A 27613-nucleotide genomic window follows, 5' to 3' on the forward strand; every position below is an offset into this window, starting at 1 on the left:
AACCATCAGTCCCCTTGCGCCAAACATTATGTAAAACAAATCTCAGTATAACACCAGACCGGCCAAAGCTCCGCCTCCATGTAGCAAAACATGGACAGTAAAAAGCAGCCAATGGCGCCGATGGCGAATTGCTACCATGGACAGCGACCACGGAGTGTGCTCGTCCAGGATCTTGCTGCATTGAATTTAGAACGTTTTCGTTGCTGTCACTACGTGGGTTTACTTCCGAGCCTAATGTAAAGCATTAGGTAGGAAACGCATCGAGCCAGCAGCGAAAAGCGAAATAGTGTAACAGAGTGACGACAATACAGCCATCAGAAGCCAACATCTGACTGTAGCCTATAGACGATAGAAAGACATCAGAGAGATTTGATCACTTGACATGGAGGCTATTCTTATTCGAAATGTGCACATTTTCTCCAAGAGCTCATATAATCAGATGGTGCTATTGCCTTCATCATTGCAATTGGGGAAAACTAATCAAAATGTGTAATGTATCCTTATTTCACATTCTACACTGCAACAAGGTAACGTGGGCTCCTTAAGACAACGATATTATGTTAACCGGTTGAATTGAGCAAGTTAACTCCGCTTGAGAACCTGATAAAGGGACAAATAATTTCACATCACTGAGATCTAAATGCAATGCCAGATTCCACTGCGTCATGCAACGCGACCATTAGGCTTCTTCCGCAATCATGTAGGCTAATAGTTATTAGGCAATTAATCTTAAAGTTATACATTTTCTGCGTTCCTGTATCATTTTCTAGAGTGTAGTAGGTGAACTGTTATAGTATACTGCCTATAGGCTATACGACGTTTGGAGAAAAGCAAGTCTTATCCACATCGCTGACTTCAGCCGACCACGAACCCCCGGTTCACTCCAGCAGGAATCACATCTGAGAGACAATCTACCCGCAATGGCCAGGCTGCGGAAGAAAGCGTGCATAGCTCTGTTTTTATTTACACTCTTCGTTTTTGGAACCATGATGGGTTTGAGAACTCTGAAGCCCAGCGATGGGTTCTCAGACCTGGCCCCGGGGTTGGGCCTCCTGCCGATGATTGGAGGAAGGATGGACCGGCGCTCGGTGTCCCAAGACGTCGTCTCCTCCCCGGGGCAGGTGCGCGCCAAAGTAGTTTTATCAAACTCGGGACCTGAAGGAACCATATTTTACGACGTCCACATATTTTACAGCGTGTGGTACGGGAACCCGTCGATGGATGAGAAATACATGCACTGGGACCATGTCCTCGTGCCACACTGGGACCCCAAAATCGCCGCCAGTTACCCGAAAGGGAGGCATATGCCGCCGGAGGACATCGGCTCCAGTTTCTACCCTGAGCTCGGCCCGTACAGCTCGAGAGATCCGGATGTATTGGAGTCACACATGGAGCAGATTGGAGCGGCTGCTGCAGGTAGAGTGCAAAGGTGCAGTGGTTCTTCTATCCTGAAACATACAAACAAGTTTTAACATTCGCATTAGTTTGGTTGCTGCTGTGCCTGTCCAGTTAACTTGAAAGTTTTGACATTTTGTTCAACTTTGAGCACAGCTACAATAGGATCTATATGGGCCAAACATTTGAATGACTAACTTTGATGCATATAGGCTATATATTCTTCCAGATGTATACTGTGATGCTTCCTGTCTCCCTTATTCCAACAGACAACCATTCTACTCTGTCTTTAGACAGAATAAGTGATGCCTTATGTCTGAGTGATGAAATGGTCCTTCTTACATGCAGTGACTCTTTAGACCCCATTTTTTAAAAATCGTAATGGTGGGTATCTTTCAGTACACGCATGAAGTGACAGCTCATAAATGTATATGTTGCTGCCAGATAAATTATTGTCCACGCCCTGATAGAGGGGAATATCAAAAACGGTTTCTGTCAAGCAGCCAGCACAGCAGGCCACTGGCACAGACACAGAGTATGCATGCAGCTAATTGATCAAGCCATGCCTACTTCAAATCAAATCAAATCAAATCCAATCCAATTTTATTTGTCACATACACATGGTTAGCAGATGTTAATGCGAGTGTAGCGAAATGCTTGTGCTTCTAGTTCCGACAATGCAGTGATAACCAACAAGTAATCTAACTAACAATTCCAAAACTACTGTCTTATACACAGTGTAAGGGGATAAAGAATATGTACATAAGGATATATGAATGAGTGATGGTACAGAGCAGCATACAGTAGATGGTATCGAGTACAGTATATACATATGAGATGAGTATGTAGACAAAGTAAACAAAGTGGCATAGTTACAGTGGCTAGTGATACATGTATTACATAAGGATGCAGTCGATGATGTAGAGTACAGTATATACGTATGCATATGAGATGAATAATGTAGGGTAAGTAACATTATATAAGGTAGCATTGTTTAAAGTGGCTAGTGATATATTTACATAATTTCCCATCAATTCCCATTATTAAAGTGGCTGGAGTTGGGTCATTGTCAATGACAGTGTGTTGGCAGCAGCCACTCACTTGGGTCACAAGCTGTGTGGAATATTTGATTACAATATCTAAAAAGCCATGGTCGCGCGTATTAAAAAGTTATGGCCGCACAATTCATTTTTATTCACTTCTCTTGCGCTCTGCCGGTTTATTTCAGAACTCATGTAGTGGACAGCTCCGCACGCTCACCTAAGCCCACCAGCAGCCTTATAGGTGGTGCGTAACCGGTGGCAGTGAGTGAACAGCCGGAGCAGTTTAATTAATAGCAAAACCAACGCATAAAAATAACAACATATTCGGTTAAAAAAAATCAGTTTCGCACCAATAAACACATGCACAAGCACTTACAGTAAACAATCCCACACAAAGACATGGGGGGACAGAGGGTTAAATACACAACAAGTGATTGAGGGAATTGAAGCCAGGTGTGAGGAAGAATACGACAAAACACATGGGAAATAAAAAGTGGATCGATGATGGCTGGAAGACCGGCGACGCCGAGCGCCGAGCGCCGCTCGAACAAGGAGAGGACCCGACTTCGGCGGAAGTCGTGACAAGCCTTTTCTCACAGCAGTTTTAGAACGGTGTTAATCTTGACATCAACTTCCAAGCAATCATGAATGTGGACAATTGAACACTTGAATAATATGTGTTTGCTGCTTATCTGTATTTCACTGAGATCGAACATACAAACAGATGAACGTCAGGCCGCGCGAATAGGAAGTCCCCCTTTTACTCTAAAAAGTTATTGAAAATCCATCAGTCAGTAGAAGAAGCCCTTAAGTCTTATAAGATAAGTGGCCATGACTGTCCACTGCAAAGGTCAGCACTGAAAACCATAACCGGAAGTGGCATGTACATTGTCTGAAATAAGTAGCTTATGTTTTCAACGAAAAATGTAAGCTACTTGTATTGACCAAAATGGGAGTGATGATGCCTTGGAGTTGGGTGTGAAAACGACTGATGGGGCAGCCAATCGAGCCATGCTAATGTTGTCTGCCTTCGGCTGAACTGGTTATTGTACACCATCCGGAAAATAATCGTCCCTTCCCATTTCTTTCCCCTCCCTTCCCCTTAAAGCGAACACTGTGACAGATGGAACACAGAAAGGCCAACTGAATGTGCTAGGTTAAAATGAGTAAATTTAATTAAAGCCACGGGCACAAAGACCCATAAAAAAAATCAAAATAATATCCTGCTTGCAGCGGTGACTAATTCCACTCCGCGAGAAGCCCATAATAAAATGAATAGTGCGGACATAACTTTTTAATACATGTGACCATATATTTTTTGAAATTGCAATCAAATATTCCACACAGCTTGTGACCAAAGTGGACATGCCTGTCTTGCTGGCTGCTTGACAGAAACCGTTTTTGATATTCCCCTCTATGAGCGCGTGGGACACAATTCCTCTGGTTGCAACGTAGACATTTATGAGCTGTCACTTCACGTGTGTACTGAAAGATACTCACTCTTACGATTAAAACAGAGTGCATAAAGATTAACTGCATGTAGGAAGGCATTTTTCATCACTCAGATATGAGGCATCACTTATGCTGGACAAAGACACAGTAGAATGGTTGCCTGTTGGAATAAAGGAGACAGAGAGCACGAGCAATGTGCAACGCAAGCAATGTATGCCAAATGAGCCCTAACAGTATACAGTTGAAGTCGGAAGTTTACATACACTTAGGTTGGAGTCATTAAAACTCGTTTTTCAACCCCTCCACAACAAATTAGAGTTTTGGCAAGTCGGTTAGGACATTACTTTGTGCATGACACAAGTAATTTTTCCAACAATTGTTTACAGATTATTTCACTCATATTTCACTGTATCAGAGATGTACCTGTGGATGTATTTCAAGGCCTACCTTCAAACTCAGTGCCTCTTTGCTTGACATTATGGGAAAATCAAAAGAAATCAGCCAAGACCTCAGAAAAAAATTGTAGACCTCCACAAGTCTGGTTCATCCTTGGGAACAATTTCCAAACGCCTGAAGGTACCACATTCATCTTTACAAACAATAGTACGCAAGTATAAACACCATTGGACCACACAGCCGTCATACCGCTCAGGTAGGAGACGCGTTCTGTCTCCTAGAGATTAACGTACTTTGATGTGAAAAGTGCAAATCAATCCCAGAACAACAGCAAAGGACCTTGTGAAGATGCTGGAGGAAACAGGTACAAAAGTATCTATATCCACAGTAAAACAAGTCCTATATCAACATAACCTGAAAGGCCGCTCAGCAAAGAAGAAGCCACTGCTCAAAAACCGCAATAAAAAAGCAAGACTACGGTTTGCAACTGCACATGGGGACAAAGATTGCACTTTTTGGAGAAATGTCCTCTGATCTGATGAAACAAAAATATAACTGTTTGGCCATAATGACCATCATTATGTTTGGAGGAAAAAGGGGGAGGCTTGCAAGCCTGAAGAACACCATCCCAACCGTGAGACACGGGGGTAGCAGCATCATGTTGTGGGGGTGCTTTGATGCAGGAGGGACTGGTGTACTTCACAAAATAGATGGCATCATGAGGTTGGAAAATTATGTGGATATATTAAAGCAACATCTCAAGACATCAGTCAGGAAGTTAAAGCTTGGGTGCAAATAGGTCTTCCAAACGGACAATGACCCCAAGCATACTTCCAAAGTTGAGGAAAAATGGCTTAAGGACAACAAAGTCAAGGTATTGGAGTGGCCATCACAAAGCCCTGACCTCAGTCCTATAAAACAATTGTGGGCAGAACTGAAAAAGTGTGTGCGAGTAAGGAGGCCTACAAACCTGACTAATTTAAACCAGCTCTGTCAGGGGGAATGGGCCAAAATTCACCCAACTTATTGTGGGAAGCTTGTGGAAGGCTACCCGAAACGTTTGACCCAATGTTACAGCTACTAATTGAGTTTATGTAAACTTCGGACTTCAACTGTACATCTGGCAGAATATGTAGACTATATGCATCAAAGTTAGTCATTGAAGTCAGTGGAACTCTTGAGGAATGTTGGCCCATAGAGATCCTATTGTAGGCCTACAACTGGCAGCGATCACATCAATAAGTCCTTCAAGCCAATCCAGAATCCTTAGGGGATGTAGGCAACTATCACACTGACCAAAACGACTTAAAATGGTGTAACAGGGACATCACGAGGTTCAGGATTGGGTATCAGAGATGTGTGGTCATTGAAATAGAATGACTAGAATGGACAATCCCATTAAAGTCAATGTTCTGTGATAGGTGGACCAGCAGCCATATTGGGTGTATTGTTAAATTGCCATGCTATGAGCGGCTTTTCCCTTTCTAGTCATTTTATTTCCACATTCTAGTAATTATATTTCTGTGTGGGGTATAGCCAACCTGAAAGGTCATGTGTGGAGACTTAGAGAGACTTGTCCTGTGTGGTCTAGGGGTGCTGGTGCTGTCCTGGTATCCTCCGGGCCTGGCCGATGACAACGGAGAGCCCACAGAGGACCTGGTGCCGGCCGTCCTGGACGCTGCTCACAGACACAACCTCAAGGTAAGGAACAAACAAACAGACAGACAGACAGACAGACAGACAGACAGACAGACAGACAGACAGACAGACAGACGCTTTGCTTTGGAATCAGTGTTTGGGATTCATGAGCTCTGGATAAGAATGTGTGCTTCGGTGAGGAATCTTCCAAAGAACAAAGTTACACAACCAACTGGTAAACATATCCTAATACTGTACAATAGTATTATAATACACAATAGTGTACCATTACTTCAAAAAAGTTGATAGCCAAGTGTGACTTGACTTTGAGTAGGCAGCGTGGAGGGAGGATGAGGACATCTCTAACTGAGAGCAGAGGGGACATAATAAAGCTGCCAGCGGGAACTGTTGTTTACGGGATGAGCAGGGAAACACATCAGGGACTACTACATGACCTATTGCCAAATTAGGTCAGAAAATGCCATCCCAGAGATAACGACTGCGTCAACGTCGACACGTCGAGTCCCCTCTGCCTGCTGTCACGGACTGCATTGAAGCTCATGAACCTTTTAGAGGGCCCCTTCTTCGTAATTCGATACGTGTAACATCGGATGGTAGATGCACAGTAGATGCAGCAGAGACATAGTAGCTTTTCAAGATGTTCAAAGGAAAAAAAGATACTCCAAGTGAGCTGCTTGATCCGGCAGCATCTTGGATGACATAACCGATATATAAAAACAGCCACACAGCCGTTTGAGTGGTGTGTATCCATTCACCCTGAGTGGTTGGAAGTGTGTGAGAATGTGTCTAAGACACTTTAAGGCAGTTTAAGTGGTGTACATTATGCTCAATTTTGGTATATAGCACTTTGGGTGGTGTATCCAGGGGTGAATTTTTCAAACACCTGAAACAGCATTTTCCTGCAATCTAGAGCAATAATTATTATGCCTAATTCTATGTAAAAACAATGTATATTTTTCTCCATAGGTTATCTAAGCATACCTCTTTATGTGTGTGGCCCCTAATTATGATAAAGCGTGGGCTTAAAAATTAAGTTGAGTATTTAATTTAACATCTGAAAAATAAAAAACAGGACAAATCTGAGGGGGCACTATGGGCAGAACACTTCTGGGTATCTGTGTGTCAGTAGACAGCTGTGCGGCAGGATGACTTGCATTTGTGTGTGTGTTTGTTTGAAAGATCTATTGCAGCTGTTTTTATCTCAATAAAATCACCGTCCTGTGATTGTTTTCAATTAAAATGGTCAAAAAGAAACAAAAATAGCTTCTTATCAAAGAGCAATTTCTCAAGCAAGAATATTACGAGGACTGTCTAGGAGGGATAACCATAAACTACCTGTTATTGGCAGAGGTTTGGAACTCTTTCTTATTGGTCTATTCACTAATTTACTGTCTGGTGATTTTTTAATTATGCAAAATTAAACCTTTATCTAACTAGGCAAGTCAGTTAAGAACAAATTCTTATTTACAATGACGGCCTACCCCAGCCAAACCCTAACCCGGACGACACTGGGCCAATTGTGCGCCGCCCTATGAGACTCCCAATCACTTTTTTTTTTTTACAGCCTGGAATCAAACCAGGGTCTGTAGTGACACCTCTAGCACTGAGATGCAGTGCCTTAGACCGCTGCGCCACCCGGAAGCCTGGTGATGTCACCAGGCAGGACAAAACTCCATCCTACTGCAACAGGCTGAAATTTCAGGCGGTCTTTTCAAATAGGTCTTACACTAAAATGGCATTATCATGATTTTCACAATTTCACCATATTATTCCAATCTAGAAGAAAAAGAAACACACCTATTTAGGCGAGGTGCTGGCTAGCGGAGTAGAAAACTTGAAAATAAAAGAGAGCCGCACACTCTAGGAGCTCAGATGCAAAAATGTAATTACCAACGTTTCGACAGCCAAGCTGTCTTCATCAGGGTATAATCACAAACACTGCGGGATGACTTGTTTATATAGTGTCAAAAGACACAGGTGTCTGTAATCATGGCTAAAAGTGGCCTAATATCATTGGTAAATTCTCAGATATTAAAATGGCATACAAAGAACACTATACAAACAACAAATGGAGAGCATATGATCATAAATTCATTTTCGGCTACACAAGCTTACAAACAATTACAATGCAATTGTAATTGTAACCATATTATTCCAACCATATATCATTGAAATATATATAAAACACAGGAAATCACATTTTTGACTGCATTGGGCCTTTAAAGACTGCTCAGGGGCATTGCGAGCCTCGTGCCTGTGTGAATGAATGCGGACTGAGTGCAGTGTGACAAGAGAGACAGGCTTGAGCTAGAGCCTCTTTCTCCAGCCGCGTTGCATCGATAATGCACACTCTGTGTTTGCTCAACACATGGTCACATTTAAAGAAAATTGAGAGCGGATTTGTTTTTGTGTTTGCATGAGAATCTCTGCTACATAAAAATCATGCAAATAATACGATATTCAAAATGCATATTTATATGAGCACAAGTACAGAAAATAAATGTCTGTTGTACGTGTAATGTTGTGAATGTTATTCCGTAATCCAGTCTGTGTATTTGTACAGAAATATTCCAGTTCCATGTTTTACACGCAACAGATAGTTGTGCTAGGAAGCCTTGTGAATAACCATGTAATGCCAGCGTACTCTAAGTAAAGTTCAGCTAAACTATATCAAACTCCCAGACCTCAGTTCTTATCAGCATAAGTAATCAAACTAACAGTACAGAGGTTATAGTTCATTCTGAAGGATTCAGAATTGGCTATATTTTTTATACAAAAATATTGCAGCTTTACTGAGACAAGAGAGCAGTAAAGAAATAAAGCCAAAGTAGGGAAAGATAACTTTAACAAACAACAACAAAGTGGTCCCAGCCACTTTTTTTTGTAAACAGCTAAGGGATGGGGCCTATAAACACTGTATGTGGACACCCCTTCAAATTTGTGGATATGGCAATTTCAGCCACACACTTTGCTGACAGATGGATAACATCGAGCACACAGCCATGCAATCTCCATAGACAAACATTGGCAGTAGAATGGCCCGTACTGAAGAGCTCAGTGACTAGGGTGTCATCTTTCCAATAAGTCAGGTCGTCAAATATCTGCCCTCCTAGAGCTGCCCCATTCAACTGTAAGTGCTGTTATTGTGAAGTGATAGGCCACACAACCCTCACAGAATGGGACCGCATAGTGCTGAAGCACGTAGCGTGTAAAAATCGTCTGTCCTCGGTTGCAACACTCACTATCGAGTTCCAAACTGCTTCAGGAAGCAACATCAGCACAATAACTATTCGTCTGGAGCTTCATGTAATGGATGCCAGGAGAACGCTACCTGCCCGAATGCATAGTGCCAACTGTAAAGTTTGGTGGAGGAGGAATAATGGTCTGGGGCTATTTTTCATGGTTTGGGCTAGGCCCCTTAGTTCCAGTGAAGGGAAATCTTAACGCTACAGGATTCAATGACATTCTAGACGATTCCGTGCTGTCAACTTTGTGGCAACAGGTGGGGAAGGCTCTTTCCTGTTTCAGCATGACAATGCCCCCGTGCACAACGTGAGGGCCATACATGGTTTGTCAAGATCTGTGTGGAATAACTTGACTGGCCTGCATAGAGCCCTGACCTCAACCCCATCGAACACCTTTGGGATGAATTGGAACACTGACTGCAAGCCAGGCCTAATCGCCCAACATCAGTGCCCGACCTCACTAATGCTCTTGTTGCTGAATGGCAGCAAGACCCCACAGCAATGTTCCATCATCTAGTTGAAAGCCTTCCCAGAAGATTATAGGCTGCAAAGGGGGGACCAACTCCATATTAATGTCCATGATTTTGAAATGAGATGTTCGACGAGCAGGTGTCCAATACTTTTGGTCAAGTATTGTATTATTATTTTAAAAGTCCAAAAATGGATTTACCAATCCGAGATTGACCCTTTAATAACCTTGTTATAGAACATTTAGAGTGGTACTCTGCAGCAGTATCCTGTTCAAGTGCCCACTTTCTCCTGACCACATTCTCCCTCTCCCACTACACATAAGGACATCTATTGTTGGAGTGCCTTTAGTGAAAAATCTTCACAAACTGCAGACCGTAGAAAAATATGTCTTGGGTCTCTAATAATTTTTAGCTACGAAGCAAAAAAAAAAAAATCTCATGTAAAAGAGGCCCTCTTGCACTACAATCTTCCTGGAATTTTATGCAAAGACAAGGCAGATTAAAAGGTATAATTTTGCCTCCTCTTTCACACCAATATGTAAGACGGGTATTAGCAGTAGAATGCATTATCGCTCTGGGTTGAACCCTAACATAAGCTCCATGGGCATAACTTGTCCCATTGTTATCAATGCATGACTTATGCAAAAACATGTAAGCATATGGATTTCAAGTTAGGATTCGGCCCTTTATACTCAGTGGCATCATCCCACCATGCATTTCACTTCATCATGGGGCTCTTTGACTTGCATATACATTCTAATGTACTCCTTCCGAGGGATCCTTAGTGGCAAAAGTGAGCAATAATTTGAGGTCCCAATGTGTGTAGCCTCTTCAAAGGAAATGTGAATGTTGTACATGAAAGATAAATTCTGTTATATTTCATGGACACAAACAATGTTGTCAAAGAAAGAGACTGGAAGAGAAAGTCTTTAGGGGGCACCAGCGTGAAGTGTTTTTCACTGTTGCAGGTGAATGTATGACATGGTACCTGCTCAGTCAGTCCATCTCTCTGTTAATCAGTCTTGTAATCCCTCTCCTGTCAGATCTGTCGTGACGGAACTTCTCTTTACAGTCTGACCTGAGGTGATCACAATGAGCGGAGGCTACAGAGCCTTCATAACTTGCTGCTTGACAGAGCAATCTAAGGGAGCTCTGTGTGTGACGTGGTCTGAATAACAGCAGACAGTCCCGAGACAGACATGCTGAATCTTCACAGTCTGAAAAAGCCTTAGAAACACTGGCCAGAACAGGTCTAGACTAGTCTACCAGGGATGTGGGGTCATCAGCGATTGGATCGTCTCAAACCAATCAGAGCATCAAACCCATGTGTGTGCTGGCTCTAGCCCAACTCATCAGTTTCTGGACCAGTCAGACGGCCCGAGTGTTCACATTCGGTGAAGGGTTGAGGAGGTACTCAGATCCAGACTCATTGCGGAAAAGAAACTAACCTCTGTGGCGGGTGTGGCGTAGCATTTGGCCAGAGCGAGGAGTCTGGGTAGCCAGGCAATACTACTAAAGGCACTGACTTAGACTCCTAAATCTGGGACCTTACACTGTTTTGTTTATATAAGAATAGCATTGGACAAAGCCCCTAAATCAAGTCTGGGCGCCCACACAGCTTTTGTATTATGTATGTACGGTTGGAGTTTAAGAGCAGATCCTCTTGCGTTTGAAAGCTCCAGAGCTCCACTGAGTCGAACAATTGTGGTCACTCTGCTTGCTTGGAGAGTAGCTCAGGCTGATACTCCCATTTGGCCCTTGAGGGGCTGTGTGTGGGCTCGAGGGGGGTGACGGTCCCATGACTCAGTTTTCAACCCTGAACAATCCGGGTCCCAAGGGGCAGGAAAGTAGGACATGTTGCACAGCAGCAGCAGTGCAGAGATGCCCATGTGTAGGCAGGCCATGCTGTCAGGCACACTTCCCCATCTCCAGATGCCCAGCACAGCATGCAGCTTCCATCTTCCATCTCACAAGACATTGCTTGCATCCCAAATGACACCCTATTCCATTCATAGTGCACCAATTATGATGGGCCCTGGTCAAAAGTAGTGCACTACAAAGGGAATAGGGTGCCATTTGGGGTGCATGGTTAGTGTGCCTGCTAAACTTTGATGTTGATGAGAAGTTGACAACCATAGTGTGTAGAACCCTACTGAAATCAAACTAATATAACCGAAAACGTTCTTGGAAGTACGAAGCGGCAACATCTCATGATACGTTCAATACTGTATGGTGTTGACTGTTTTGAAATGCTGTCTGGGTAGTTTAACGGACGGTTGAAATCCCCTCCTAAGGGCCTGTTACAGTGCATTACGTTGTATTCGACTCGATTCAGCCAATTCTATGCTCTGGTGATGGTGATAGGGCTGGGTCTGTCTGTGAGAAACGCTCTTGGTTTGCTTGGGTCTCTCATTTCCGTCTAAATTGCTGCAGTGTAATGACCTTATGTGTCTCGGGTGGAACATGAGCGGGCTATTCCAGAGGCGGCAGTCATCTGCGGTGAGCGGGAGTTGAGATGGTGACAGCTCTTTTTCTTAGGGAGAAATAATTAGACAGAGAAACGGCAGGCTTTAAAAACTATAATGACTTTTTTTTCGGCCGAGTCACTCAGCTTTCAATCTAAGTTATTAGCACAGAAAGAGTTGCAATTTCCCTCTAATGATACCTTGCCTCGAGACATTAATCAGATTACGGAGAGTTGTTCCTACACTTATTGCCTTATTGCACTGATATCAGACGAGTGAAAAAAATCACCTTTTTTGTGAAAATGGTTAAAAATTATTTTCGGGGTCCTTTCCAGAATGTCGCAAATTCGGCATTCAGCGGAGTCAATCACCACCTTCCGGAGACACCTGAAACCCCACCTCTTTAAGGAATACCTAGGATAGGATAAAGTAATCCTTCTCACCCCCCCCCCCTTAAAAGATTTAGATGCACTATTGTAAAGTGGCTGTTCCACTGGATGTCATAAGGTGAATGCACCAATTTGTAAGTCGCTCCGGATAAGAGCGTCTGCTAAATGACTTAAATGTAATGTAATGTAAAAATGTAATGTAAATGAGTGGCCTACACAACCATAGTGAGCTACCCTGACACAGGGGCTCCAAATTCAAATATATTTTCATCCGACACTGAAGCACTTAGCTGCCACCATTAGCGACAACAACGATTTTCTCCCCATGACCACATTTAACTATACAGGACAACAGTTTAAAACTGATTTGCCTCCCATCCCTAGCCAGCACCACTCCAATCCATTAGCACACTTTTGTCCCAATGTCCTGGTGACACTTTGAGCCCTTGTTGTCACCAAGTTACATCACCACGGCAACTGGTTAGGAAGCTCCAGTAGCCACTCGCTTTCATTTCAATACTGCCATACCCCCTACTCCAACCTATCCCAATCTAATGCACTATATTTGGCTACAGTCCCTCTCCATAATAAGACAAAGACAATTCCCAGTAATGAAAAATACAAAACATGCATAGCCTAACAACGTATAAAATGTTTAGCACTTTATTCTCCATAGTGAATGGTATCCTAACAGCATCATGACAAGTATTTTTATAGCATAAAAGACAATTCCCAGTCATGAAAAATGCACAACATGCTAAACCTACAACATGTTTAGCACTTTAATCTCCACAGCCCATGGTAAACACTAGCTAACCCCATAATGACAACAAAGTATTTTATAGGGTAGTGCTACTGTGTCTTGGCAGACAGAACCAGGGAGTGGCGAGGCAGAGCTCAGACAGGAATTGAATCAAGCGTCAGGTGGGAATGATGGATCTACAACAAAAGCAGCAGACTTATGTTAGCAAACTGGTGAGGTGTTGCTGCTTCCATTCTATTATGGCTCTATCCATCCAGTTTCCTTCTTGCTGGGTCCCTGGGGAACCAGTTGTGGGAGAAGAAAAGTGGTCCACTTCGATCATATATAATTCAAAGTAGTGAAATTCTCCACGCTTACTCTTAAAAATCCAAGTTAAGCATTTTTGTATTTGTTTCGTAGCTGATCAGCCACTCTGTTCCTCATTGAGGAATAGTACTATGATTCACTGGGTTTTAGTGGATGACAAATGACCTTGGGATAGATGTGTCAGGTTATTTGTCATGGCACAACACCAGTGCTGAAACAGTCATTGTCTGAGACAATCCTATAACACAGTCTGTAAAGGTTGTACAACATATTAACACCACCACTGTGTGCTTCTATTGTCTCGTATGGGGACATTTCTGTGCACCCACTTCGTCCACTTCTGTTGGCCGAGAAATGTGACTGTTGCGAAAGCCGCAGCTATTCTTACTACGGTCAACACAGAACATGAAACATGACATAATACAGAACATTAATAGACAAGGACAGCTCAAGGACAGAACTCCGTACATTTATAAATGTCACTTAGCCTACATACAGTATCAATACATACACACCAAATATCTAGGTCCAATAGGGGAGAGACGTTGTGCCATGGGGTGTTGCTTTATCTGTTTTTTTTAAACAAGGTTTGCTGTTCATTTTAGCAATATGAGATGAAGGGAGTGCCATGAAATAATGGCTCTATATAATACTGTACACTTTCATGAATTTGTTCTGGATTTGGGGATTGTGGCGTGTCTGGTGGGGTAAGTGTGTGTGTGTCAGAGCTGTGCGTGAGTTGACTATGCAAACAATTTGGAATTTTCAACATACTAATGTTTCTTATAAAAACAAGAAGTGATGCAGCCAGTCTCTCCTCAACTCTTAGCCAAGAGAGACTGGCATCCATAGTATTTATATTTGCCCTCTGATTACAATGAAGAGCAAGACGTGCCGCTCTGTTCTGGACCAGCTGCAGCTTAACTAGGTCTTTCTTAGCAGCACTTGACCACATGGCTGGACAATAATCAAGATAAGACTAAACTAGAGCCTGCAGGACTTGCTTTGTGGAGTGGGGTGTCAAAAAAGCAAAACATCTCTTTATCACAGACAGACCTCTCCCCATCTTTACAACCATTGAACCTATATGTTTTGACCACAACGGTTTGTAATCTTAGGTAACACCAAGTCATTTAGTCTCCTCGGCGTGTCAAACAGCCATACCATTCATTACAAGATTCAGCTTCGGTCTAGAGCTTAGGGAATGATTTGTACTAAATTACAATGCTCTTAGTTTTAGAGATGATCAGGACCACTTTATTACTGGCCACCCATTCCAAAACCGACTACAACTCCTTGTTAAGGGTTTCAGAGACTTCATTAGCTGTGGTTGCTGACATGTATATGGTTGAATCATCAGCATACATGGACACACAGGCTTTGTTTAATGTCCATGGCATGTCATTGGTAAAAAATATAAACAAGTAGGGGGCTAAGAGAACTGCCCTGAGGTACACCACACCTTACATTAAAGAAGCTAGAGAATTTTCTATTTAAGAAAACACTCTGAGTTGTATTAGATAGATGGCTCTGAATTCACAATATAGGTTGAAAAGCCATAAAACATAAGTTCTCTCAACAACAGGTTATGGTCAATAATATCAAAGGCTTCACTGAAATCTAACAGTACAGCTCCCACAATCTTCTTATTATCCATTTCGTTCAACCAATCATCAGTCATTTGCGTCAGTGCAGTACATGTTGAGTGCCTATCTCTATAAGCATACTGAAAGTCTGTTGTCAATTTGTCTACAAAGAAATTGAAATATTATTTGGTCCAACACAATTTTTAGAACCAGTAAAGGCTGCTTTACCACTCTTGGGTAGTGGAATGACTTTCTTTTCCCTTCAAGCCTGAGGACAAACACCTTCCTCTAGACTCAGATTAGACATATGACAGATAGGAGTGGCCATAGAGTCAGCTACCATCTTCAGTAGCCTTCAAATCTAAATTGTCAATGCCACGACGTTTGTCATTATTCAGTGCTAAAAATGTTTCTACCTGTCACACACAAACTATACACAATTCAAACTTTCAATGCTTTTCTTTCATCATTCGTTTTTTTATGCATGAATACGATGGCTCACTGTTCGTTGTTGACATATCCTGCTTAAGTTTGGCCACTTTGCCAATTAATCATGCAAATAATTGGCAACATCAAATGGTTTTGTGATGAATACGCCATCTGCTTCAATGAAAGATGGAGTTGAATTTGTCTTTCTGCCAATAATTTAATTTAAAGTACGCCAAAAGTTTTTTTCTCCATCATTCTTTATATCATCGATCTTGGCTTCATAATACAGTTTCTTATTCTTTTTGAGTTTAGTCACATCGTTTTTCAAATTGCAGTAAGTTAGCCAGTTAGATGTGCTGCCAGACTTATTAGCCACTCTCTTTGCCCCATTTCTTTCACCCATACAGTTTCTCATTTCCTCATCAATCCATTGCGACTTAACAGTTCTAACAGTCCGTTTCTTAACAGGTGCTTGTTTATAAATAATTGGAAGAAGCAGTTTCATAAATTCATCAAGTGCTGCATCTGGATGCTCCTTATTAGTCAGTTCAGACAAACAAATATTTTTACATCATTCACATAAGAGTTACAGCAAAAACCTTTGTATGATCTCTTATACACTATTTTAGGCCTAGCTTTTGGAACCTTGGTTCTTCTAGATATAGCCACTATCTTGTGATCACTGCATCCAATGGGTACGAATACAGCTTTAGAGAAGAGTTCTACAGTATTAGTAAACATTTGATCAATACATGTGGATGATCTTGTTCCTGTAGTGCTTGTAAACACCCTGGTAAATTGACTAATAACCTGAACCAGAATACAGGCACTGGTTACAGTGAGAAGCTTCCTCTTGAGCGGACAGCTTGATGAAAACCAGTCTATATTCAAGTTCCAAAGAAAGTAGACCTCTCTGTTTACATCAAATACACTATCAAGCATTTCACACATATTATTTAGATACTGACTGTTAGCACTTGGTGGCTTATAGCAACAAATCAAAATAATAGGCTTTAGATGAGGCAGGTGACCCTGGAGCCACACTACTTCATTTAACACTTGACATGAGATCTTCTCTAAGCATTACTGGGATATGGCTCTGAATATACAGTACCAGTCAAAAGTTTGGAAACACCTACTCATTCCAGGATTTTTATTGATTTCTTTACATTGTAGAATAATAGTGAAGACATCAAAACTACGAAATAACACATATGGAATCATGTAGTAACCAAAAAAGTGTAAAATAAATCAAAATATATTTTATATTTGAGATTCTTCAAAGAAGCTGTCACGGTTGTCGTAAGAACGGGACCAAGGCGCAGCGGATGTTGAGTTCCACATATTTATTGCAGAGTGAAACTTAAAACAATAAATCAATAAACAAACAACTAAACATGACTACGTGGTGCACACGCACAAACACAAAACAATATCCCACAAATACAGGTGGGAGAAATATCTACTTAAATATGATCCCCAATTAGAGACAACATAGAAAATATAAACTAGAACACAACATAAGTTATAAACTAATATAAACTAAATACCCCCTAGTCAAGCCCTGACCTACTACACCATAGATAAACTAGGGCTCTCTATGGTCAGGGAGTGACAGTAGCCACCGTTTACCTTGGTGATGGCTTTGCATACTCTTGGCATTCTCTCAACCAGCTTCATGAAGTAGTCACCTGGAATGCATTTCAATTAACGGTGTGCCTTGTTAAAAGATAATTTATGGAACTTCATGCATTTGAGCCAATCAGTTGTGTTGTGACAAGGTAGGGGTGGTATACAGAATAAAATCTAATTTTATTAGCCACATGCGCCGAATACAACAGCCTGACAGTGAAATGCTTACTTATGTGCCCCTAACCAACAATGCAGTGGGGAGAACAAGTATTTGATACACTGCCGATTTTGCAGGGTTTCCTACTTACAAAGCGTGTAGAGGTATGTCATTTTTATCATAGGTACACTTCAACTGTGAGAGACGGAATCTAAAACAAAAATCCAGAAAATCACATTGTATGATTTTTAAGTAATTAATTTGCATTTTATTACATGACATAAGTATTTGATACATCAGAAAAGCAGAACTTAATATTTGGTACAGAATCCTTTGTTTGCAATTACAGAGATCATACGTTTCCTGTAGTTCTTGACCAGGTTTGCACACACTGCAGCAGGGATTTTGGCCCACTCCTCCATACAGACCTTCTCCAGATCCTTCAGGTTTCGGGGCTGTCGCTGGGAAATACGGACTTTCAGCTCCCTCCAAAGATTGTCTATTAGGTTCAGGTCTGGAGACTGGCTAGGCCACTCCAGGACATTGAGATGCTTCTTACGGAGCCACTCCTTAGTTGCCCTGGTTGTGTGTTTCGGGTTGTTGTCATGCTGGAAGACCCAGCCACGACCCATCTTCAATGCTCTTACTGAGGGAAGGAGGTTGTTGACAAAGATCTTGCGATACATGGCCCCATCCATCCTCCCCTCAATACGGTGCAGTCGTCCTGTCCCATTTGCAGAAAAGCATCCCCAAAGAATGATGTTTCCACCTCCATGCTTCACGGTTGGGATGGTGTTCTTGGGGTTGTACTCATCCTTCTTCTTCCTCCAAACACGGCGAGGGGAGTTTAGACCAAAAAGCTCTATTTTTGTCTCATCAGACCACATGACCTTCTCCCATTCCTCCTCTGGATCATCCAGATGGTCATTGGCAAACTTCAGACGGACCTGGACATGCACTGGCATGAGCAGGGGGACCTTGCGTGCGCTGCAGGATTTTAATCTATGACGGCGTAGTGTGTTACTAATGGTTTTCTGTGAGACTATGGTCCCAGCTCTCTTCAGTTCATTGACCAGGTCCTGCCGTGTAGTTCTGGGCTGATCCCTCACCTTCCTCATGATCATTGATGCCCCACGAGGTGGGATCTTGCATGGAGCCCCAGACCGAGGGTGATTGACCGACATCTTGAACTTCTTCCATTTTCTAATAATTGTGCCAACAGTTGTTGCCTTCTCACCAAGCTGCTTGCCTATTGTCCTGTAGCCCATCCCAACCTTGTGCAGGTCTACAATTTTATCCCTGATGTCCTTACACAGCTGTCTGGTCTTGGCCATTGTGGAGAGGTTGGAGTCTGTTTGATTGAGTGTGTGGACAGGTGTCTTTTATACAGGTAACGAGTTCAAACAGGTGCCGTTAATACAGGTAATGAGTGGAGAACAGGTGGGCTTCTTAAAGAAAAACTAAGAGGTCTGTGAGAGACGGAATTCTTACTGGTTGTTAGGTGATCAAATACTTATGTCATGCAATAAAATGCAAATGAATTACTTAAAAGTCATACAATGTGATTTTCTGGATTTTTGTGAAGTGTACCTATGATAAAAATTACAGACCTCTACATGCTTTGTAAGTAGGAAAACCTGCAAAATCGGCAGTGTATCAAATACTTGTTCTCCCCACTAATTAAAGAGCAGCAGACTATATATAGGGGTGTACGGGTACAGAGTCAATGTGCGGAGGGGGCACCGGTTAGTCAAGGTAATTGAGGTAATATGTACATGTAGGTAGAGTTATTATAAAGTGACTATGCATAGATGAGGGGGGCAATGCAAATAGTCTGGGTAGCCATTTGATTAGATATTCAGGAGTATTATGGTTTGGGGATAGAAGCTGTTTAGAAGCCTCTTGGACCTAGACTTGGTGCTCTGGTACCGCTTGCCCTGCGTTAGCAGAGAGAACCATCTATGACTAGTGTGGCTGGAGTCTTTGACACTTTTTATGGCCTTCCTCTGACACCGCCTGGTATAGAGGTCCTGGATGGCAGGAAGCTTTGCCCCAGTGATGTACTGGGCCAACCCCACAACCCTCTGAAGTGCCTTGCGGTCGGAGGCCGAGGCAGTTGCCATACCAGGCAGTGGTGCATCCAGATGCTCTCAATGGTGAAGCTGAGGAACCTTTTGAGGATCTGAGGACCCATGCCAAATCTTTTCAGTCTCCTGACGGGGAGAGGTTTTGTCGTGCCCTCTTCACGGGTGTCTTGGTGTGCTTGGACCATGTTAGGTTGTTGGTGATGTGGACACCAAGGAACTTGATGCTCTCAACCTTCTCCGCTACAGCCCCGTCCGATGAGAATGGGGGCATGCTCGGTCCTCCTTTTTCTGTAGTCCACATTTATCTCCTTTGTCTTGAAGATAGACCTCTTTGGTAAAAGACCAAGTACATATTATGGCAAGGACAGCTCAAATAAGCAAAGATAAATGACAGTCCATCATTACTTTAAGACACGAAGGTCAGTCAATCTGGAAAACTTCAAGAACTTTGAATGTTTCTTCAAGTACATTTGCAAAAACCATCAAGGGCTATGATGAAACTGTCTCTCATGAGGACCGGCACAGGAAAGGAGGATCCAGAGTTCCTCTGCTGCAGAGGATAAGTTCATTAGAGTTACCAGCCTCAGAAATCGGCAATTAATTGCATCTCAGATTGCAGCCAAAATAAATGTTTCACAGAGTTCAAGTAAACAGACACATCTCAATATCAACTGTTCAGAGGAGGCTGCGTGAATCAGGCCTTCATGGTTGGATTGCTGCAAAGAAACCACTCCTAAAGGACACCAATAAGAGGAAGAGATTGCTTGAGCCAAGAAGCACAAGCAATGGACATTAGATCGGTGGTGTGAGGAATCCAAATTTGAGATGTTTGGTTACAACCGCCGTGCCTTTGTGAGACACAGAGTAGGTGAACGGATGATCTCCGCATGTGTGGTTCCCACCGTGAAGCATGGAGGAGGAGGTGTGATGGTGTGGAGGTGCTTTTCTGGTGACACTGTCAGTGATTTATTTAGAATTCAAGGCACTTAACCAGCATGGCTACCACAGCATTCTGCACCGATACAACATCCCATCTGGTTTGCGCTTAGTGGAACTATCAGGCTGTGTAAGGGCTAATTGACCAATAAGGATGGAATGCTGCGTCAGAGGACGTGGCCACCACAATCACCCGCAGAGTGAAGGAAAAACAGCCAACAAGTGCTCAGCATATGTGGGAACTCATTCCAGACTTTTGGAAAAGCATTCCAGCATTCATGAAGCTGGTTGTGAGAATGCCAAGAGTGTGCAAAGCTATCATCAAGGCAAAGGGTGGCTTCTGAGAAGAATCAAAAATATATTTGATTTGTTTAACACTTTTTTGGTTACTACATGATTCCATATGTGTTATTTCACAGTTTTGATGTCTTCACTATTATTCTACAATATAGAGAATAATACAAATAAAGAAAAAACCTGTGTCCAAACTTATGACTGGTAACACCTCCCCCATAAGCATTCCTTTCTTTTCTATTGTACCACGGCTACTGCCGTATCATCAAAGCAATTATCTAAGTGAGTCTTATAATAGGCTAATATATGAACATTATCTGATGTAAGCAAGTTATTGATTTCATGAACCATACTTCTAAGGCTACATATGGGCTATTTTCAGCCCTTTCCTGGGTCGCTTCTCAGAGAAAGACACAATATCGAAAAGAACAAAGAAAGAGAAAAACAACAACGTACACTTAGCAGTCCATTAATCAGTTGGTGTGTGTAAGTGTGTATGTGTGTAAGTGTGCTATGGGGTTGAAGCTACAAATCCATAGGCTTGGCTCTCTCATCCCTTCCAGGCTTTTGGGAGGGAGGGTGGACAATGAGCCTGTCATATTGGATGGAAGCATAGCCCCACGCACTCTGGCAGCTTTCATGGCCGGGATAAGTTATTTTCTCTTCAGGTGCACAGTTTCAGGATAGTCCTCGTTACGGAAGATGTACATTCCTCTAGAGTTCATGGCTCTTTCCAGAACCGCTACTTTGTCCTTGAACCTCAGAAACTTGACGACTATTGGGCTGTGCCTGTCACCTGGGCTGGAGGTGGGTTTTCCAGTCCCCTTGGCGTGCTCCAACTCAATCTTCCTGTGGTCCATCTTCAGTTTCTCAGAGATAGTTTCACTCACTTTGTCGTCAGACGCCGTCCAGGTCCTGCGGAGATTCTGCAATTCTATCTACCACAACGTTGTTCCGCCTCAACTGTCCTTCGATATAATCTGATTTCTCTGTCATTATCTCGGATTCACATACAGAACTAATGTCCTCTCTCAAATGCTTACAGATGGTTGTCATCTTGCCGTTTACCTGTTTAAACTCACCGAGCAGAACCTGGGAGAACTGCAAACTGTTCTTCAGGTCAGATTATGTTATTAGTGGACTCCACCAGTATTTGGACACAACAATTGAAGCTATTTTCTTGTTGTAACAACTGCTTATTATAATGGTGGCATAATAATGGCTGTCATGCTCCTCCTGCATCCTTAGGCTTTGAATAGCTCTCAATTAGACCCAAGGGGCAGCTGAACACAGCCCAGCTCCTGTCACCTTTCCGAATGTGAATATTCTCTAGAGTTTGAGTCAATACAAACTCATCTCCTTAGATGGTTGGATTGGCTGCATAGACACACTTACAAATATTTGACAACAATGGAATGAATGGAAAGCCGTGGACTAAGATGTTTTTCATTTTCTTCCCAGGTTGCATTTCACCTCCAGCCTTACAGAGGGCGGAGCGACCACAGTGTCCATGACAACATCAAGTATATCATCGACAGGTAGGTGTTGTCTTTGTTTAGAATAACTTTAAACTGAAGTGGACACAAAGTAAAACCTTGAACTTTCCTGTTGAAAAAGTAGTTTTCAGACAACATAGACCCTTTTAAAGGACAGACACAGTTCACTTCAAATCAAATTCTATTGGTTGTTTATACATGTTTAGCAGATGTTATTGCGGGTGTAGCAAAATGCACTGTTCCAACAGTGCAGTAATATCTAACAATACACACAAATCTAAAAGTAAAAGGATGGAATTAAGAAATATTAGGATGAGCAATGTCGGAGTGTGTGTGTAATATATATATATATATATATATTCTCAGGAAAAAAAAGAAACGTCCTCTCACTGTCAACGGCGTTTATTTTCAAACTTAACATGTGTAAATATTTGTATGAATATAACAAGATTCAACAACTGAGATACACTGAACAAGTTCCACAGACATGTCACTAACAGAAATGGAATAATGTGTCCCTGAACAAAGGGGAGGGGTCAAAATCAAAAGAAACTATCTGGTGTTGCCACCAGCTGCATTAAGTACTGCAGTGCATCTCCTCCTCATGGACTGCAGTTCTTGCTGTTCTTGCCGTTTCTTGTTGTGAGATGTTACCCCACTCTTCCACCAAGGCACCTGCAAGTTCCCGGACATTTCTGGTGGGAATGGCCCTAGCCCTCACCCTCTGATCCAACAGGTCCCAGACGTGCTCAATGGGATTGAGATCTGGGCTCTTCGCTGGCCATGGCAGAACACTGGCATTCCTGTCTTGCAGGAAATCACGCACAGAATGAGCAGTATGGCTGGTGGCATTGTCATGCTGGAGGGTCATGTCAGGATGAGCCTGCAGGAAGGGTACAACATGAGGGAGGAGGATGTCTTCTCTGTAAGGCACGGCGTTGAGATTGCCAGCAATGACAACAAGCTAAGTCCGATGATGCTGTGACACACCGCCTCAGACCATGATGGACCCTCCACCTCGATCCCGCTCCAGAGTACAGGCCTCGGTGTAAAACTCATTCCTTCAACGATAACTGCGAATCCGACCATCATCCCTGGTGATACAAAATTATGACTCATTAGTGAAGAGCACTTTTTGCCAGTCCTGTCTGGTCCAGCGACGGTGGGTTTGTGCCCATAGGCGATGTTGTTGCTGGTGACGTCTGGTGAGGACCTGCCTTACAACAGGTCTACAAGCCCTCAGTCCAGCCTCTCTCAGCCTATTGCGGACAGTCTGAGCACTGATGGAGGGATTGTGCGTTCCTGGTGTAACTTGGGCAGTTGTACTTGCCATCCTGTACCTGTCCCGCAGGTGTGATGTTCGGATGTATCAATCCTGTGCAGGTGTTTTTACACGTGGTGTACCACTGCGAGGACGATCAGCTGTCCGTCCTGTCTCCTTGTAGCTCTGTCTTAGGTGTCTCACAGTACGGACAGAATAATAGTAGAGAGGAGGATTTATTTCTGATTTTATCTCTTTCACATTCCCAATGGGTCAGAAGTTTACACACACTCAATTATTATTTGGTAGCATTGCCTTTAAATTGTTTAACTAGTGTTTAATGTTTTGGGTAGCCTTCCACAAGCTTCCCACAATAACTTGGGTGAATTTTGGTCCATTCCTCCTGACAGAGCTGGTGTAACTGAGTCAGGTTTGTAAGGCCTCCTTGCTCGCACACACTTTTTCAGTTCTGCCCACAATTTTTTTATAGGACTGAGGTCAGGGCTTTGTCATGGCCACTCCAATACCTTGACTTTGTTGTCCTTAAGCCATTTTGCCACAACTTTGGAAGTATGCTTGGGGTCATTGTCCATTTGGAAGACCTATTTGCGACCAAGCTTTAACTTCTTGACTGATGTCTTGAAATGTTGCTTTAATTTTCCTTTCTCATTGTGCCATCTATTTTGTGAAGTGCACCAGTCCCTCCTGCAGCAAAGCACCCCTACAACATGATGCTGCAACCCCGAGCTTCACGTTTGGAATGGCGTTCTTAGGCTTGCCAGCACCCCCCTTTTTCCTTCAAACATAACAATGGTCATTATGGCCAAACAGTTCTATTTTTGTTTCATCAGACCAGAGGACATTTCTCCAAAAAGTACGATCTTTGTCCCCATGTGCAGTTGCAAACCGTAGTCTGGCTTTTTTATGGCGGTTTTGGGGCAGTGGCTTCTTCATTGCTGAGCGACCTTTCAGGTTATGTCGACATAGGACTCATTTTACTGTGGATATAGATACTTTTGTAACTGTTTCCTCCAGCATCTTCACAAGGTCCTTTGCTGTTGTTCTGGAATTGATTTGCACTTTTCACACCAAAGTACGTTAATCTCTAAGAGACAGAATGCGTCTCCTTCCTGAGCGGTATGACGGCTGCGTGGTCCCATGGTGTTTATACTTGCGTACTATTGTTTGTACAGATGAACGTGGTACCCTCAGGCGTTTGGAAATTGCTCCCAAGGATGAACCAGACTTGTGGAGGTCTACAATTATTTTTCTGAGGTCTTGGCTGATTTATTTTGATTTTCCTATGATGTCAAGCAAAGAAGCACTGAGTTTGAAGGTAGGCCTTGAAATACATCCACAGGTACACCTCCAATTGACTCAAATTATGTCTATTAGCCTATTAGAAGCTTCTAAAGCCATGACATCATTTTCTGGAGTTTTCCAAGCTGTTTAAAGACACAGTCATTAGTGTATGTCAACTTCTGACCCACTGGAATTGTGATACAGGGAATTATAAGTGAAATAAATCTGTCTGTAAACAATTGTTGGAAAAATTACTTGTGTCATGCACAAAGTAGATGTCCTAACCGACTTGCCAAAACTATAGTTTGTTGACAAGAAATGTGTGGAGTGGTTGAAAAACGAGTTAATGACTGACTTCCACTTATCACATACAAAATGGGTTATATAGACCAGTGACGCCTATAAATCCCATTTTTTCACGAGAATGGCCTTATTTCTATTACAGCATATTGGATGACTCTCATTCATATTCCATTCACCCAGTTCAATGTAAGTGATAGGTTTAGGCTACTACATGACACTCAAATTTTCCCTATATGGATCATGAGGTTGCTACAACCTAGCCTTTGAATGAAAGTTTACAACGTAGGTGCACACAGGTTGAGAGACAAATTCATAATCAAAGTGACCGCCTTGCACACTCATGCCTGCATCTAGCCGATATAGTTTGTATTCATTAGTCTAACAGTTGTAAATGAGAGTTTCCATTGAACAAATTCAGATATGTTTATCCCCGTTTTGTTCCGTTTGCTAGTGACAGTGACTAAGTTCAGGGTAGGGTACTGGGCGGAGTCCAGCTAGTGATGGCTATTTAACAGTCTGATGGCCTTGAGATAGAAGCTGTTTTTCAGTCTCTCGGTCCCAGTTTTGACGCACCTGTACTGACCTCGCCTTCTGGATGTTAGTGGGGCGAACAGGGTATGGATCGGTGGCTGAGGTCCTTGATGATCTTCTTGGCCTTCCTGGGACACCGGGTGCTGTAGATGTCCTGAAGAGCAGGCAGTGTGGTTCCGGTGATGCGTTGGGCTGAGGATGGTGAGGTTGTCATACCAGGCGGTGATACAGCCTGACAGGATGCTCTCAATTGTGCATCTGTAAGAGTTTGTGAGGGTCTTTGGGGCAAAGTCAAATTTATTCAGCCTCCTTAGGTTGAAGAGACAGCCTCGCACCTTCACCACACAGGGATATGTATGCCGAGGAACTTGAAGCTTTTAACATTCTCGATGTGGATCGGGGCGTGCTCCATCTGCCGTCTCCTGAATGCTAAATTACATGTATATGAATCTAGAATGTGCTTCCTATCTTATTAGGTTACTTCTAGGTAATTTTTTCCATGCAAATATTCAAATCTGTACCTATAATCTCCTGTCCATTTATTTGTGTTTGAAGGTACGGGGACCACGGAGCCTTCTACAAGTTCACCTCTAGCACGGGGAATATTCTGCCTCTGTTCTACATTTATGACTCGTATCTGACGCCGCCCGAGAACTGGTCCGACCTGCTCCACCCCACGGGCTCCCACAGCCTGCGCGGCACGGCATACGACAGTGTCTTCATCGCCCTCATTGTGGAGGAGCGCCACAAGCACGACATCCTTGCCGGTGGTTTCGACGGCATGTACACGTACTTCGCCTCCAACGGGTTCTCTTTTGGTTCGTCCCACCAGAACTGGATCGCCGTCAAGGCGTTCTGTGACGGTAACAACCTGTTATTTATACCTAGCGCCGGGCCGGGCTACATCGACACCGCGGTCAGACCGTGGAACAACCACAACACGCGCAACCGCGTCAACGGCCGCTACTACGAGACGGCCTTGCAGGCAGCGCTGAACGTGCGGCCCGAGATTGTCACTATAACGTCGTTCAATGAGTGGCACGAAGGCACACAGATCGAGAGGGCTGTGCCAAAAAAGACGGTGACCAGGTTGTATTTGGATTACCAGCCGCACCAACCTGAACACTACCTGGAGCTCACCAGGAGGTGGGCAGAGCAGTTCAACAAGGAGAAAGAGACATGGCTCATGTGAACTGGCACTGTGTGTGTGAAAGAGAGAGAGTGACTGTAGAGGTTTATGAATGTGTGAGAGACAAGTGCGTGGGAATTGGACTGGCGAAAAAAAAGAAAAAAAAAGAGAACAGGGAGAAATCCTCGATTTAACTTTTTTGTTGGTGAAAAATTGCATTATGTGGTACATTTGGGATATTCTACAGTTGACACTTATGTGCAACAATAAGCTCCCCATCCTGCTTGCCATATCTCTGCCCTGGATTTTGTCTCCTGATAACCTCCAGACAAACCCCATCCCTGCTACAAGCATGGATGGACACGTCAATAGTCCAATATACAGTACACTCTGTCCTACTTTGACAAACCACTGCCCAATGTAACCATCTGTTTGATACAATGCACCCTGGCATGACTTTTCTTTCTGCACAATCCTTAAGTTTTAAAATTATAATTCCAAAAAAATAGACCAGGTGACATTTCTAGGATTTGACTTTTATCCACAAGCCTTCTCTTTGTTGGAAAGTATGAGAGAAAAAGGACAGGAGAGAGAGAGAGCGAGACGGATAGTGGAGCTGGACGATATTTTTTTCCCCCCTCTTCATTAAGTATAGTCTTTTCTCTTCACTCAAAGCAAATGTGCCCGGTGCCAAGTAAAGGGGTATTTCCTGTGTGGCTTAACAAGGATGTGGAACTCAAAGATGTAGGGTGAACCTGCCCCCTAGAAGCTGATCTTAGGTCAGTTTTACATTTCCCCCACTAATGGCTAAAGTTGAGATTGGGGGAGCTGATCCTAGATCGGTCACCTAAGGAAACGATATAAACCAAAGTAAGGGAAAACGGCAT

The 27613-nt window shown here is 43.0% G+C and overlaps 1 protein-coding gene across 1 annotated transcript; it reads left to right on the forward strand.

Annotated features, from left to right (window-relative positions):
- The first annotated feature begins 98 nt into the window (after positions 1 to 98).
- Positions 99 to 27497, forward strand: LOC118367338 (glycoprotein endo-alpha-1,2-mannosidase-like protein). Its single transcript, XM_035750693.2, has 4 exons — positions 99 to 1416; positions 5878 to 5987; positions 22166 to 22242; positions 26153 to 27497. The coding sequence occupies exons 1-4, from the start codon at positions 921 to 923 to the stop codon at positions 26787 to 26789; spliced, it is 1320 nt and encodes a 439-aa protein (XP_035606586.1). The 5' UTR covers positions 99 to 920; the 3' UTR covers positions 26790 to 27497.
- The last annotated feature ends 116 nt before the right edge of the window (positions 27498 to 27613 follow it).

The sequence above is a fragment of the Oncorhynchus keta genome, chromosome 34 (genome assembly GCF_023373465.1).
Source record: "Oncorhynchus keta strain PuntledgeMale-10-30-2019 chromosome 34, Oket_V2, whole genome shotgun sequence".
NCBI classification, from domain to species: Eukaryota; Metazoa; Chordata; class Actinopteri; order Salmoniformes; family Salmonidae; genus Oncorhynchus; species Oncorhynchus keta.

What these genes read in the sequence shown, in the direction of transcription:
- LOC118367338 (XM_035750693.2), top strand. Translation starts at nt 921, where the DNA reads ATGGCCAGGCTGCGGAAGAAAGCGTGCATAGCTCTGTTTTTATTTACA. An exon ending in CTCACAGACACAACCTCAAG is followed by an intron (nt 5,988 to 22,165) that starts GTAAGGAACAAA and finishes TTTTCTTCCCAG; the next exon opens with GTTGCATTTCACCTCCAGCC. An exon ending in ATCAAGTATATCATCGACAG is followed by an intron (nt 22,243 to 26,152) that starts GTAGGTGTTGTC and finishes TTGTGTTTGAAG; the next exon opens with GTACGGGGACCACGGAGCCT.